The sequence below is a fragment of the Danio aesculapii genome, chromosome 20, assembly GCF_903798145.1.
Source record: "Danio aesculapii chromosome 20, fDanAes4.1, whole genome shotgun sequence".
NCBI lineage: Eukaryota > Metazoa > Chordata > Actinopteri > Cypriniformes > Danionidae > Danio > Danio aesculapii.
The window spans coordinates 7,708,199-7,723,219 of record NC_079454.1 but is presented as its reverse complement, the minus strand read 5'-3'; the positions used below and the strand labels follow the sequence as shown (position 1 = coordinate 7,723,219).

Below are 15,021 nucleotides of genomic sequence, written 5' to 3'. Positions count from 1 at the left end.
ATTATTAAAATTTTTATTCAAATTAAAAGTGTGCAACAAAAATAGCTTTGCTTTATTTATTTGACTCTTATTTTGCAATGAAACCGAGAGGTGTACTGGATTAGCATCATGTGGCTTATCCGAAAGTCAATTCCACACCACAATAAAGTATTCATGGTTCTGTGAAGAACATTTCTCCTGAAATATTACACAAAAGGTTCTCTAGAATAGAAAAGAGGTCCCGATTATTGAAATGTTCAATGAAATAGAAAAGGAAATGATTTATTAAGAGCTGTTGACCCCTAAAACTTTTTTTTTCTGTCATCAAATGTAAAAACCCCTCTAGAAACCTTCAAGTGTGCACTGAAACATGCCAATTAGCATATTATGTTTCTGTGTAAACCAAGGCGGAGCGAACTGCAGACACTGATTAAACGTGTGAGCTCACAGTGTTTGATTTGATGGCCACAAATACATCAAAATCAGCTCTACACTAAAAGAGCAGTGAATGGAAAGTGCCCATAAGCAGCTTGCATCGAGACAAACTAAGTGTGACAGGAAAAACAAGTGTTCGCAGTGTTTGTTTGGTTTAAGGCCATTTCGGAGTCAGTCAGAATTAAAATCAGACTCCAGTTTGTGGCGAAGGATAGATCTCCAATGTAAAACAAAAGGTGTGTGTGGAAAAAAAAAGAGCAATAGTGCCCGTTTAGCAAGAAACACAGAGTTATTGGTGAGTCCCAGTTAGAGGTCAGCTGTGACTCAGAGTTATCAATGTGATCATGGCCTTGTGTCTGTAGATCTGACATAACCATGTCTATCCAAAAAGAGTCTACAGCTCCAACTAGAAGAGCATCACTTCTGCCATAACTGCCTGGCTTTCAGCACTGCTGTACACACACTTAATTGAGAACTGATAACATGGGTCAAAAACTTCAATAAAAGAAAACCTGAAATAAACGTAAAATGCTAGATAAAAATTGAGCATCACTTCTGGTATTTTGGTCCCAATGATTGCCTATGTGATTTCTGTCAAGAGCTGGAAGTGGCAGCCATCTAATAACTCTTTATGCAGGAAAAAAAACCTGTAATACATGCCTTCGGATTGTTTAGTCCATCCGTTAATGCATTGTGTAATGATTATTTTTATTATTTTATCTCCATTGCTCAGCGGCTCTGAAGATACACACGGAGAAATCGAGTGGGGTGATAAACAATGAATTGGGATGGACATCATCACATTTCTTAGCCAATTAGAACATCTCGAAGGGGTCTTATTCAAGCACAGTTCATATATAAAGCTCTTATCTTTCGCACTGTTATCTGAGAACGAGCGTGGTGCAAGGACAGGAACTGAGAACCACTGATGCAATGATTACTTAATTATTACTAACTGACCTGGCTGCACCAAACAGATTTGGCTTTACATTTAATTGAAATATATTAATGTTTGAGTTGAATATTTTATATATTATTCATTCATTTTCTTTTCGGCTTAGTCTTTTTATTAATCTGTGGTCGCCAAAGCTAAATGAACCGCCGACTTTTCCAGCATATGTTTTACGCAGCAGATGCCCTTCCAGCTGCAACCCATCACTGGAAAACATTTTATAAATTATATTAAACTTTTTTTTATTTTAGATATTTATAATACAAAGTATTTTAACTATTAATAAGGGGATACTACTAACAAAATACCTCAATTGTGTAGTGTTATTGCACTTTTTTCCAATATACCTGAATTTTGTTTTAAATAAATGTGCAATACATTACTTTTGAATTCATTGATGAAATAATTGATGAACACAGAAAAATCATGTGATTAATAATGATTACATTATTAAAACATTACCCAGCACTACACAAAACCCATTGAAAATGATTTATTCATTAATCAAATGCTGTTGAATAAACCTGTATGTAACTCTACACCCTTGTCACGTTTAGTATACATGGAACCATGAATATGCAAATTAGCCCCTTCCTTCAATAAATCACCACAGCTATACCTTCTTCACTTACATTTAGTAAAGCGGTAGAGGCTACAACGCCAAGTGGCAATCTTGGATTAATGGTTTATAGAAATATAATGGATTATAGCCTACAAACAGCTCTCCTAATAGTCACTAAAATTATCTTCGCTCATAAGATTCAATAAAGTTTTGCTATAAACATCTGCAGTGCTATATATAGATTACAAATGCCCAGCATAAACGAGTTCATCCCTTACAGATCTCTCTTTTAAAGTAATTCTTATAGGATGCTATTCAATAAAATAATGGTGCACATACTCTACCTGACAAAAGTCTTGTTGAATTCATCTTCAATGCATCCTTCATCTTACCCCCAGACATGCTCAATAATATTCATTTCTGGTGACTGGGCTGGCCAATCCTGGAGCACCTTGACCTTCCTTGCTTGCTTTCAGAAACTTTGGCTGAAGTATGAGTTTGTAATGTAATGGGCAGTACAAATGTCTTGATACCTCAAGCTGTTGATGTTGCCAGCCACTCTGCAGATCTCTTGCACACCCTCATACTGAATGTAACCCCAAACCATGATTTTTCCTTCACCAAACTTGACTGATTTCCGTGAGAATCTTAGGTCCATGCTGGTTCCAGTAGGTCTTCTGCATTATTTGCGATGATTGGGATGCAGTTCAACAGATGATTCGTCAAAAAAAAAAAAATCTACCTTCTCCCACTTTTCCAAATTATCAACAAGTCAAGTTATTATTTGTTGTTCTTACAACTGGGATCGAGGATGAGACTTTTGTCAGGTATATATTCATTTTCAAAGGAGGTGTACTCATTTATGCTGTACACTTTATGCTTACAAATACACTCCATACTGTAATATTACTCTCCTACTTTGCATGTACACATCCTTTTCATAATATTAGTATTTAGGAGTGTCCAGGTTAGTAGATTCTTACTAATGCAAACACCTCTGATTGGCCATTGGGTTCATGAAATGAACAGATATGTCTGTGATTGGCTGAAGTGCTACAATTCCGCAATGCCATAGTATAAGCTCTTTTCTACAAATGTTTTAGCACTTCCAATACATTTGCTTATTGGGGAAATAACAAACAGCAGTAAAAGGTCAAATTACTTGCTCTAAAAACAAGTGTGCCTAGGGCGAGACAAAAAAATAAACATAATACAAAAAGAAAATACCAGTTTGCAACATCAAGCAAAAGAAAGTAGATGCCTGAAGTATTGAGTCAATAAGGTTCTAATGGCTGCACTTGTAGTATGTGAAAAAGGTAGTACTTGAGCCATAAAAGCTTAAAGGAACACAACATTTGTTTTATTTTGTTTGTTTATTTTTTAGAAATAGGTCACCTAGAGTTTAACAGTTGAGTTTAAGAGTTTTTTAAGCTATTCAGACAACCTCAGAGTCTGGCAGGAGCCCTTTTAGCTTAGCTTAGCATACATCATTAAATCGGATTAGACCATTAGCACCTCGCTCAAAAATGACCAAAGAGTTTTGATCAAGGAACTTTGCAGTCATACCATGGCTACAGTAGGTGCAATGATAATACACAGTGCCTGAAAATTGTTTGAGGTTACCTAACTAGAGACTTTTTAGGGACATATCATTGCGTCAGATGCAGCCATGGTTCTAAGGCTGCACGATATTGAAAAAATCTGATATTGCGCTATTTTATTTTGTTGCGATTTCTATTGCGGTATGAATGAAAATTTTCGGCAATGACTTGAATAGCTCAATTTTTAATTAAATCATCAACTTTGATTGCAATAATCTTGTAGAGGTGCGAATCAAAGGAATTGCAAGTGTAAATAAGATGAAACTAGTCAGACATTCAGGTACAGTAATACAATACGATATTATCATATTTTGCCCCGATAATGATAAGTCACGATATCAGTGATATATGACAAACAAACCATCCACAAGATATCATGATATTTGTAAATGAAGAGGGAAAAATGCATAAAAACATAAGATGCATTTCTTTTATTAACAGCCCATACTTCTCATAATGGCGGATTGAACATATATCAATGTTGCAATTCTAAGAAGCGCCACCGCATGCATATCAGTATTTTGTCCTGCCCCTATTGAATAATCAAATGTACTGTAAAAAGTAAACACTGTACATTCTTCCTTGCTGATAAACAATAAAAATCCCAACTACTGCTATGGGACTATTGCGAATGCACACATTACGATATCGATGCTGAAATGATATATTGTGCAGCCCTACACGGTACAACAGAAACATTCCTTGTTTATTACGCTACAACGAGAGTATAGTTCATAGCCATATTGGCCTAGAAATAGGAATACATGATGTAAGTACAGAAGAGTCAAGCTTTAAATATAAAAATGATCAAAATTAGTTTTTCTGAGCTAACGGTCTAATCTGATTCAAGGATTTATGCTAAGCTAAGCTAAAAGTACTAGTGCCAGAACCAGATATCGCCTAAATGGATTAAAAAATTGTAAAATTAAACCGTGTAACTCTGGGAAACTTTCCCAAAAAAGTGAAGTGTTCCCTTAATGTATTAAATATGATATGAAATATGTGAAAATATACCTTTATAAACGCACCTTAAAATAAAGTGCCCAAAAAAGTATGCCGGTCAAAAATAATCATGTAGCACTCTTAACCATCAAAAGCACAACTCTATTTCTCCTGTAATGGTCTGTGAAGCTTCATTAACTGGACACTTCTGTTTCTTGTTTGCCTGTTCTGAGGCAGGTGTGGAGATAAAACTGATGAGCACGTAAACGGTTGAGGCGCTCATAAATCACAGCAGTGACTGAATCAGCGTACAGCGCAAAGCAAAATAAAAGACAGTTTTTGCAGGGAGACGAGAAAAAAATATCTCCGGCAGTTTGTTGACCCAGTGTGACCACCCACCCACCTGGCACCAAAATCGCAGAGGGCTTAGACTCGCTTCAGAAATGGGGAATGACACATGGAAGGATGGAAAAGAGATTATGAATAATCATTTCCATCATCTCTTGCACTCGTTTAACCTTTCGTAGTTAGATCACAAAAGTGCAGTGCTTTGTTGCCATTAAACACTGAGTACAGTTAGCATATTTTATATCTTAAAACCATTGTGACATAAAGAATACCGTATTCGGGTCCAAGCCTCTATTAATTGAATTCAGAAGATAGACATTAATGACCACCGTTTAGTCATATTGTCTTTTAGTAGGGGTGTGATGAGACTAGGCATGGGCCGGTATAAGATTCTGACGGTATGATAACCTTGGATAAAAATATCACAGTTTCACGGTATTGAGATTACTGCTCTAAAATATATTCTTTTTCAATGTCTAGGTAAAAAACTAAAACATTTTTCCCCCTTGAAAACAATATATTTCATTGTTTGAAACATTTAAAATATTTTGGAACAGTAAACATGGTCAGGTTAAATAATTCAAATGAATCATTGACTTCTGCTGTCTTCATTAGTTTCAAAAACTGATTTCTTTTTCAATTTAAAACGGCATCTTTGGTTATTTTTCCGCTGGAGATACTGTTGTCCTAAAAAACAAACAAAAATGTAAAGAAAAAAATCTTACACATACCTTAGGAACTGTATTACAGAAATTTAGGCGTTTTTTTAAACCCCTGACTTTTTTTTCAAACCATGGTATGCCTTGAAAACGGTTATTGTCCGATGCCTACAATAGACACTTACTCCACGAGACGAGGCTTGAAACTGGGTATACTATTTTTTGGAATCCTCAATGATGATATGAATAGAAAATAATTCAAAAAAATTAAGTGAAGTTTAGTTATAAACAAATTTCGAGAGGATCACGTGCTTATGATTGCTAGCGGCTGAATCCGCATTATCCAATTCTCAATGCACCAATCAGACGACTCCTAAGCTACTACAAATACCCTGGGTTACGTACCACCGCTATCTTTGTTTTGAAGAATCCCCCCATCCACCCCTACTCCTCCTTCTTCCTAGATGGGTGACACGGTGGCCCAATGCTTAGCACTGTTGCCTCACAGCAAGAATGTCTCTGGTTCTAGGCTTTACCAAACCAGCAGACATTTCTGTGCGGAGTTTGCATTTTCTCCCCGTGCTCACGTGGGTTTCCCCCGGGTTTCCCGGTTTCCTCCCACCGTCCAAAAAACATGCAACAGAAGTTATTTGACTAATCCAAACCGGCACTATAGACATGCTCCTAGTAAATGGTTATCTCTCAAGAGCAATCACTGGCTGTTCATTGGTTATTACAGCGGGGGAGTTCTCGAAATCTACCTGAGCTCAAATTCCCTTCTTGCCTTGCAACGGGAGGGAGCCCCGGGCTCGAGGATCTTATGAGCTCAGGGCTCTCTCCCGGGACAGCATGCCAAACAAGCTTATAATTAATCATCAGCTAAGTGTGAACTCTTGAAATAAATAAAAATCACAAAATGCTGAACAATTTAACAGCTTTAAAAAAAAATCAACTTGTAGTGAATGTTATTTTACTTCTATTTGAATGAATCATGCCTTAAAGGACATGCAAACACGCAAAATATTTTGCTATAAACTCTACTGACTGTACAAACTTTGAGCTACTGGATGAGAGTATGAAGTAAGGACTGATAGAAGAGAGTTGTTTTAATGGAATTTGATACCGCACACCGAATGAAAAGACGGTGCTTCACTGACTGTCAAGCAGCCCTGTGTTAATGGCTAATCCTGTCACAAAATGCGGTTAAAAGTCCTACATGATAGTAATTGTTTGATTATAAAAAGTTTACATCTCTGTACAGCACTTCAATAATGCCACTGAAATAGGAATATTGTATGTCTTAATCCAATTTATGTTTATGACTTATGATTATGACTAAGCATATCTAAGGTGCTATTCTATCACATGGTTAATTTGTGTGTTGCAGTTGTAGCAGCCTCTGCTTTTGGACGTGGCAACCACAGACTGTAAAATATAAGGACGTAGCATCCGTGACGTCACCCATAGGTTTCTGTAGAGCGCAAAAGAAGCTATAAGTAGGCGTGGCCAACCGTCGCCATTTTGTTCGCGCGTCATCGCACCCACGGCGGGATACCAAACAAGGGCAAAGAGGCGGAGAGTGAGCGGAGCTACAGACACCTGCTGGCACTTTGCTTAAACCTGGCAAACAGACTTTACTTTGGAAGAAACGCTTGATACTTTATTACCTGCGACTCGTTTGTGTTCTGACCACATGTGCTTGGCTGTACACTATATCAATAAAGTGTTTAGACTTTTAAAAACACTGCTGTAATACAGTAAGCCACTAAACATTTTTCTTATGACGTTTTTCTACAGGAGGAAAATGCGAATTACTTCCAAACACTTTAGATATAGTGTGTGTTAGTAAATGCAAGACTATTGATGAACTCCAGCATAACACTGCACGATAACGCTTCAGATGACTGTTCTAGAGCCTACAGCTAATCAATCTGTCACATTCTGGAGTGCTTTACGGGTCTAAAGAAAATTATTAATTATAAATGATCTTAAATAAAACAAATACATTTATAGAGATGGTGTATAAGTATATAACTTTACTCACACGGGAAACGGAGGCCACATGAATGGTTTGTGCGCACAATTAAGTGCACACAGCATCCCATATCATCTGATAATTGTAAGAAATAAGTCCAAAAGGCAGCTGACTGTGTAAAGCCACATAAAACAAAACAAAAACACGATGAATATGCCGAGATTAGTGGCTAATCTGCCGGATTCAGCTGAGGTGAAGTGACGGCAACCAGCGAGACCTAGCTGTCACTCAAGTGGCCACGCCCTTAATTATGCAAACTTAATATAAGCTAATATAAAGGAAACGGATGAGTTATAAAAAAATTCACCCCCCTCACAGTTGTCATGGAGGGTAATAATAGCTATATGAACAAAAATTGTTCTTTGTACCAGGCTGTAAACACCTTTTTTTCGGCTGTAAAGTTGGCCATTCTAACAGTGGGCTCAATTGCAATTTGCTCTATTATTGAGCCAGGACTAGCGGAATTTTGATAATTTGCAGTTTCATTTACTTCCGTATTGGCTTTCCGAGGGAGAGCGGGAGGTTGCCGCTTGGTGGCAACCTTTGAACAAAGCGGTTATGCCACACCCGCCCAAAAAAATGAGACATTCAATAGTGTGCAAAGCACTTGATTTGCAGTTCAAATCCAATCCTGCCTCCAATCTTCAGTGCTAATTTCACCCTCACGCTCCATCATAACATCACAACTTTTCACCTCGACAAGAAATCTTGTCGCGATTTAGTCTTGCCAAATCTCAGAGCCCGAGATCTCGTCACACCCCTATCATTTATTCATTTTATGATCTGCTTCAAAAAGGTTTTTTTTTTAATGTGGATGTTGATTCACAATTTTTGTAGGCCAATTTTTTTTTTTAAAATGACAGGGTGCGATCAAAAGAAACAGACAGTAAAATCAGACGGATAAACAGAGAAGTAGAAAGTTTCTGGAACTACATCATATCATTAATATCATTAAAGATTTTTAAACTCATTGTTTTTTATTATTATTTTTTTTATTATAATTATAAAGATTTTTATCACCATTCAAGATTTTTTACATCAAACTTTGATGCATCACTTAATTTTGTTATTATCTCAGACACTTCTACCTATTAACGTTAAATATTAATGGCAAAAGAACATAATTGCTCTACAATTATAAATTTTATTATGGCAAGAATTAAAGCAAAAAAGTACACTTATGAAAAAATACTGACTTTCTTTTTTAAATTTTGCCCACTCAACAATTCACACATTACTGGCTAGTTTCTGTCCTCTACTTGTAAGCTAAAAAGGCAATAATAGCCGCATTTCCACTATCGGGCCAGTGCGAGCCAGGGCTTTAATCGGGCCAGGCCGGGCCAATAGCCCGGGAGGTTGAGAAATGAGGCCGAAATCATGTCGCGTTTCCACTGTCGGGCTAGATGCTCGCAGCGCGTCACGCAAACACCGCCCCCAGAACGTCCCCCGAATCAAACGTCACACAACCCGTCACACAACCCGCCCACTTCAGCGGGAACAAAAAACTCAAATTCTAACCACAAACACAACCTGGCATCACTACGAGAGCTGGAAGATGGAGAACACCGAAGCGATTGCTTTTTTACTGTTTGTGGTCTGTTGGTGTAAGGCCAGACAGCGATCCCTGGATAAGGACATTCGAGTTCGGCGGCATTTACTTCGAACACAGATTTTGGAATGTAAGGGAAGAAAGCATCTTGTCTCCTCTTTACCTGACAGGAAAACTCCGCCTTTGTACGTAACCCCGCCCCGAAGCCCCAGTTGGCCCTCCTTGGCCCAAGGTATTCGGCGGGCCGAAAAAGGCCGGACGCTGGCCCCAAGGAAGCCCCGCTTTGGCCCGATTACGCCCCGGAAGAGATAGTGGAAACGCGGCTGGCCTTGGCTCGCTCGCTTTAGGCGTGATAGTGGAAACGCGGCTATTGGTCCAACATTCCAGACCATCATCACCAATAAAGCCTAGAAATTGGGCATCTATATTGTAAACTGATAGGTTCAAATATTCCTTTCCAGTTATCAAAGACATAATTTATTACTTAATTTTAGTTGTAACTTGTAAATAGTTTTAAATTCAAAATTGTAATATATACATCAGTGTTAAACCTATAAATGGAGGAAAAACATTCTGTAATATTAAAGCTACCTGGGTCTCCACTTTTATATGGCCCCTTTTTTGTTTTAACAAACTTATTCCTCAGGTTTTCCAAACACTTTCCTCCTTCTCCACAGCTGTTGCAATTTCTAGCCAAGAATTATTGGTCATCTGATTCTCCCTATAATCATGCATGGACGGATCATAAAGATGTCTGTACAGTCATACTTGTTTCAGACAAAATCTCTTCAAAGTGTTTTATATTCAACTTAATCAAACGGGGCGCCGCATGAACTGTTCGCCTGAGTCTCAAAAAATACTGTGAGGTCCTCCAGCCGAAATCATGTCACGCGCAAAGTTACAAAGATAAAAAAGTAATATATTGGTCTCCACAAAACAAACCACACCATGTGCAAAAATCCCTCAGACTAGAGATACAACTGAAGTCTTTTTTGACTGACTAACAATTGTCATTAAGCATGTTTTTAAAGATACCATTCATTTCTTTGTTCCTGAATTTATTCTTCAACTGAATGGTTAGTTTGTTCACACACATATTTAACTGTTACACTTTGCCCCAATCAGGCTGTAGAAAACGAAAGTGTAGTACAACAAACTCATTAAACACACTTTGGACCTTTGAGACTTGCAGATAGCACATTTCTTACCTGTAGTGTACATGTGTGACTGTTGGATCTCTATAGCCAAAAATCCATGTCTGAATGTCCATGGGTCTTGCATTAGGATAGGCGATGGTCATGTCTATTACCCACTGTAGGCCTTTAGGTTTGTTACCTAAAGCAAACACAGAGACTCGAGTTAGAGAAAGACATTTACCAAAGTTAACGTGAGTGAAATGACAAAAGCACTAGTTTTATGGCTGGGAGTGGATTATAAAAAATAATCAAATTGATCACAAAGTTTGGAATCATTTCAATCAAGGGGATTCAACTCGGCAAAGAGCTTTTTTTCAGTTTAACCCTTTCACACGTATGATCACACCGGTGTGATTAGAACATTCAAAACAAACATCATCAAATGCAAAAAGTAAAATCTTGTCCATTCGCTGAGGCATAGAAAGAGATCCACAAAACTTGTGAAAATCACAATTTATTAGTAGCCCATTTCACACATCACCATTTACGAATGCATTATTAAAACGCAAATTCATGCTTGTTAACATTTGAGTTAACGTGAACTAACAATGAATGGCTTTGTGTTTGTTAACAAACAATAGCCCCTTTCACACAACGATACCGGTAAATATCTGGAAAATTACCAGAACGACTTTAACAGTAAATTTTTTTAAAATGCTGTTCACAGGCAAGGACATTTTGGAATTTTTCCGGAAAAGACCATTCGCACATCCATTCCAAAATACCGGTAAATTCTGACATCATTAACCAGAAACGAGCTCTAAACGGCTGCGCTTGTATTTGTAAACATTTGACTACATTACAAATTCTGTGGATGGATAAGTATTGTGAACAACTTCGATAAAAACATATAGAGGAACACTTTCGCATGTCGAAATGTACAGAATATGTGGGTGTGCTGGTGCTCACCAGCTGCACACGCGTCAAGCAAAGGTAAACAAACAGCGCTTTTTATAAGCATTTTACCGATATTTTTTTTACACAGTTGGCATTAAGAAAGAACATAGAAACGTTATCTGACAAACAACTAGCAGCTAAATGTGTCCAAAAAATTTCAAAGGCTTTTATTTTCATAGACAGTGTGATTGTGAATGTGTCTGAATGTTCTGATTGGCTGGAGTAAACGTCTCACGTCAGCGTGTTTAGGTGTGAACGCGCTCTTTCCAGCAGTTTTCAGCAAATTAGCGGTAATGTTACAACTTCTCTTTTTGGAAAATTGCTGAAATGAGTTTCAAAAATTTAAAAATTGACATGCATACAAAAAGTTTACACATACAGACCTTTCCAGAAAATTGCCGGTAATTTTCCGGGAAGGTCTGTACATGTGAAAGGGCCTACTCTTTTCAAGCAAATAGCGTTCATTTTAGGTTTCAGACATTCAAATACACATAACTACTAGCAAAACTAGCATTTAAGGTTTGTTAAATACATAGTGATTTCTAAAGAGATGGCAATAATGAATATTTTATTATTTTTTTATAATAATTTTTTAAGGGTTTTCACCTTTATTAGACAGGACAGTAGAGCGTATTGACAGGAAAGCATGGGCAGCAGAGAGAGGGGAAGGATCGGCATAGGACTGTGAGGCAGAATCGAACTCGGGTCGCCGTGAGCACCGGAGTGCATGTGTCAACGCACTAACCACTACCCCACTGGCGCCGACAATAATGAATATTTTTAAATATAGCTAGACGATGTGCTTTATTCACATAAGATGAACTGAAATAGTGTTAAAATCGCGATTTAAACTTGAGCAACTTCTAAATTAGAGCACGAGTTTTCCGCAGTATGCTATATGAACCAATCATAACGCAGTGCACCTAAACAGAGTGTGAGAACAGGAGACTGAGCTTAATGACAAATAGCCTGTATAACAGGGATGATGAGTTCAGCACAGGAGGACTTGCCCCAAAATAAGTCAACATCTCTGGTGTGGGATTACTTTTGGTACAGGAAGGTACCTACCAATTTGTTACACCTTTACTAGATGATTTTTTTTTTTTTTGCCTCATGTCAGTTTTAGAGACATATTACGGGTCTTTGAAAAAGATCTAATTGTTTTCCTTTGGAAACATGCTTCAGATTCACACTGTAAAACTTCTATTCGTGTCAAAATCGTGATTAAAAATGGAAATCATAATATTGTTCAAGAAAATCGTGATAGGTTTCTTTTGCTCACATTGCACAGCCCGAATAAACACTGTTTATGTTAGTCGAATGTTTACTCTATTCCTCTCCCAGTTAAGCAGCCACTTTCATGTATTTCAGAAGACAATTACGAATAAACATGTTAGTATAACATAAGCATAAACATGCTCTGATTTCTCCTGCAGCGCAGACTAAACATAGCAGCACCCATCACATTCATAGACCAAATAGTATGATCAGATGACCTCCATCATTGAATCAGTCATCTGCACATCAATAACTGTCTGGTTTAGCTCAGCTACTAAATACGACCTCCAAAGACTACGTCGAACAGTTCGGACTGCTGAGCGAATCACTGGTACAACCCTTCCTACTCCCCAAGAACTGTACTTATCCAGAGCGAGCAGAAGGGCTGCCAAAATCACTCTGGACCCCTCACACCCAGCACAATGCCTCTTTGAACTTTTACCTTCTGGTCGACGCTGCAGAGCACTGCGCACCAGAACAGCCCGACACAGAAACAGTTTCTTCCCTCAGGCAATCCATATCATGAACACTTGATGATAATAATTGCGAAGCCAACATCACTACTTGCTATACACTTTTATACACGTATACACTTATTTAACATGCCAATTTGCACATAACAGCTGCACATATAACGTTGTATATAGTAATAAACATGTACATACACTTGTCAATCTGTATATTTGCACTCACTACTTACTTCTATTTTTTTAAATATATTTATTATCTGTTTTTTGTCCTGTCTCTGTAATCCTGTTGCACTGTAGAAGCTCTGTCACGAAAACAAATTCCTAGTATGTGTGAACATACCTGGCAATAAAGCTCTTTCTGATTCTGATTCTGATTCATGAGCAAGCTGTTCAAAAGGCAAAATACATGTTTTTACACATCAGAATTAGAATGTTTGTCAATATTGGAGAAAAGTGAAAAAAAAGAAAACAACATACACATTTTCTCATTGGGGTTATGGTGTGTCATGTCATAAACTTGCCACGGGAACTTTAAAGCGATGCTTTCGTGTAGGATGGTCAGCGAGAGTATTTAGAGCGCATGTATGAAAGGCTCAAAAGAACTAACTTCAATGATAAACTCTTGCTTGCTAATAATGATCAGAGGTCATTTATAGTTCCTTCAGATTCTTTAGAAATTCACACCTAATCCACACAATATATCATATAAAATTACATCGTCCACAATATGAAATACCTGAATACATAAAAAGGAAACATGTAGTACACAATAGGCTTTCTAGAATCAAATTCTAGAACATTTTTTATCCAATAAAGTGTCACTGATCATCCTTTTACATTGAAAACCATCCTTTTACATTGAATTCATCCTCATACATCCTATTCATTAACAATATCAGTGTTGTAGGGTTGTCACGATACTATAAATATAGGCCACAATACTATACCAGCTGAAGTATCACGATACCAATAGTATCCATTAATGTCACTGCTATAACAAATCATCCTTTTACATTGAATTCATCCTCGTACATCCTATTCATTAACTATTCAGTGCACATGTATTTTATACATGCCATCTTCATGTGGAACGCATGCAATAAATCACACACTTGATTGAGCATGCACTTCTTTATATAGCTTATTCATTACTCGCAAAGTTGAGGAAGAATGAATTTAAATAGTATCAGTGAGGAAGCGATTCCAGAACCAGGACTCGGAATAGATTCTAATATTGACCTTATTCTTCAATGCGGCAGTCGCTCATTTTTGCGATTGTTTTAGAACTTCCGATTCAGCTGCCTATGGGAGAAATGACTAGGAATAATAAACGGCAGAAAACGGTCAAACTACTTACTCTACAAACAAGTGTTTGCTTGACAATACAGACAAAGTAGAATAATATAATAAAAAAAATATCAGTTTGCAACACCAAGCAGAAAAACGAGCTGTTTTTAACGTCTAAAAATGAATGGAAGTGAATGAGACCGGAAGTCTCGAGCCAAAATGATTCAAATGGCTGCGCCCGCTCGTACGCGGAGAATAAGGTGAATAGGCCAAACTAGTTTTACTCTTCTTATCCAAACACATAATTAATTAAAAAAAGGGGCATTTTTGCATCCATAATTTCTATGGCCTCAGAATATAGTGCACAGGTCACGCAGGCAACAGTTTAATTTAATGAACTGTTTAAAAGAACAACAGGGACATTTGCCTACATTTAAGCCTGTCATGATGGCTAATTGTTGTTGTGCGAAATATTGCACATCAACATACAACTCTCGCAGTGGGTTCATGCCTTTTGTGTGTATCGCCCCTGACAAAAAGCAGATGAAATTGCAGTGACAGCACAAATTGACTAATACATTTATAACATTTACTTTTTTTTGTAAAAATGTATACCATTTATTGTATTAATTGTTTTTAAAATCTGTTGCAATATATAACGGCACCAAAAAAATGAGTTCATTTCCTTTCCTTTTTAGCATTTCACTTAAAAAGTGAGTCAGACATATGGGTTATTAACAGCATGAGAGAACATTAGAACAATATCAGTGTTGTAGGGTTGTCACGATACCATAAATATAGGCCACGATACTATACCAACTGAGGTGTCAC

The 15,021-nt window shown here is 37.4% G+C and overlaps 1 protein-coding gene across 1 annotated transcript in view; it reads right to left on the bottom strand.

Annotated features, from left to right (window-relative positions):
- Positions 1-15,021, bottom strand: part of lpgat1 (lysophosphatidylglycerol acyltransferase 1) — a 61,754-nt gene that overhangs the window by 14,816 nt on the left and 31,917 nt on the right. Inside the window, exon 6 of the mRNA XM_056481270.1 lies at positions 10,271-10,397. Coding sequence (XP_056337245.1) covers positions 10,271-10,397 — 127 coding nt within the window. The remainder of the gene's footprint in view (positions 1-10,270; positions 10,398-15,021) is intronic.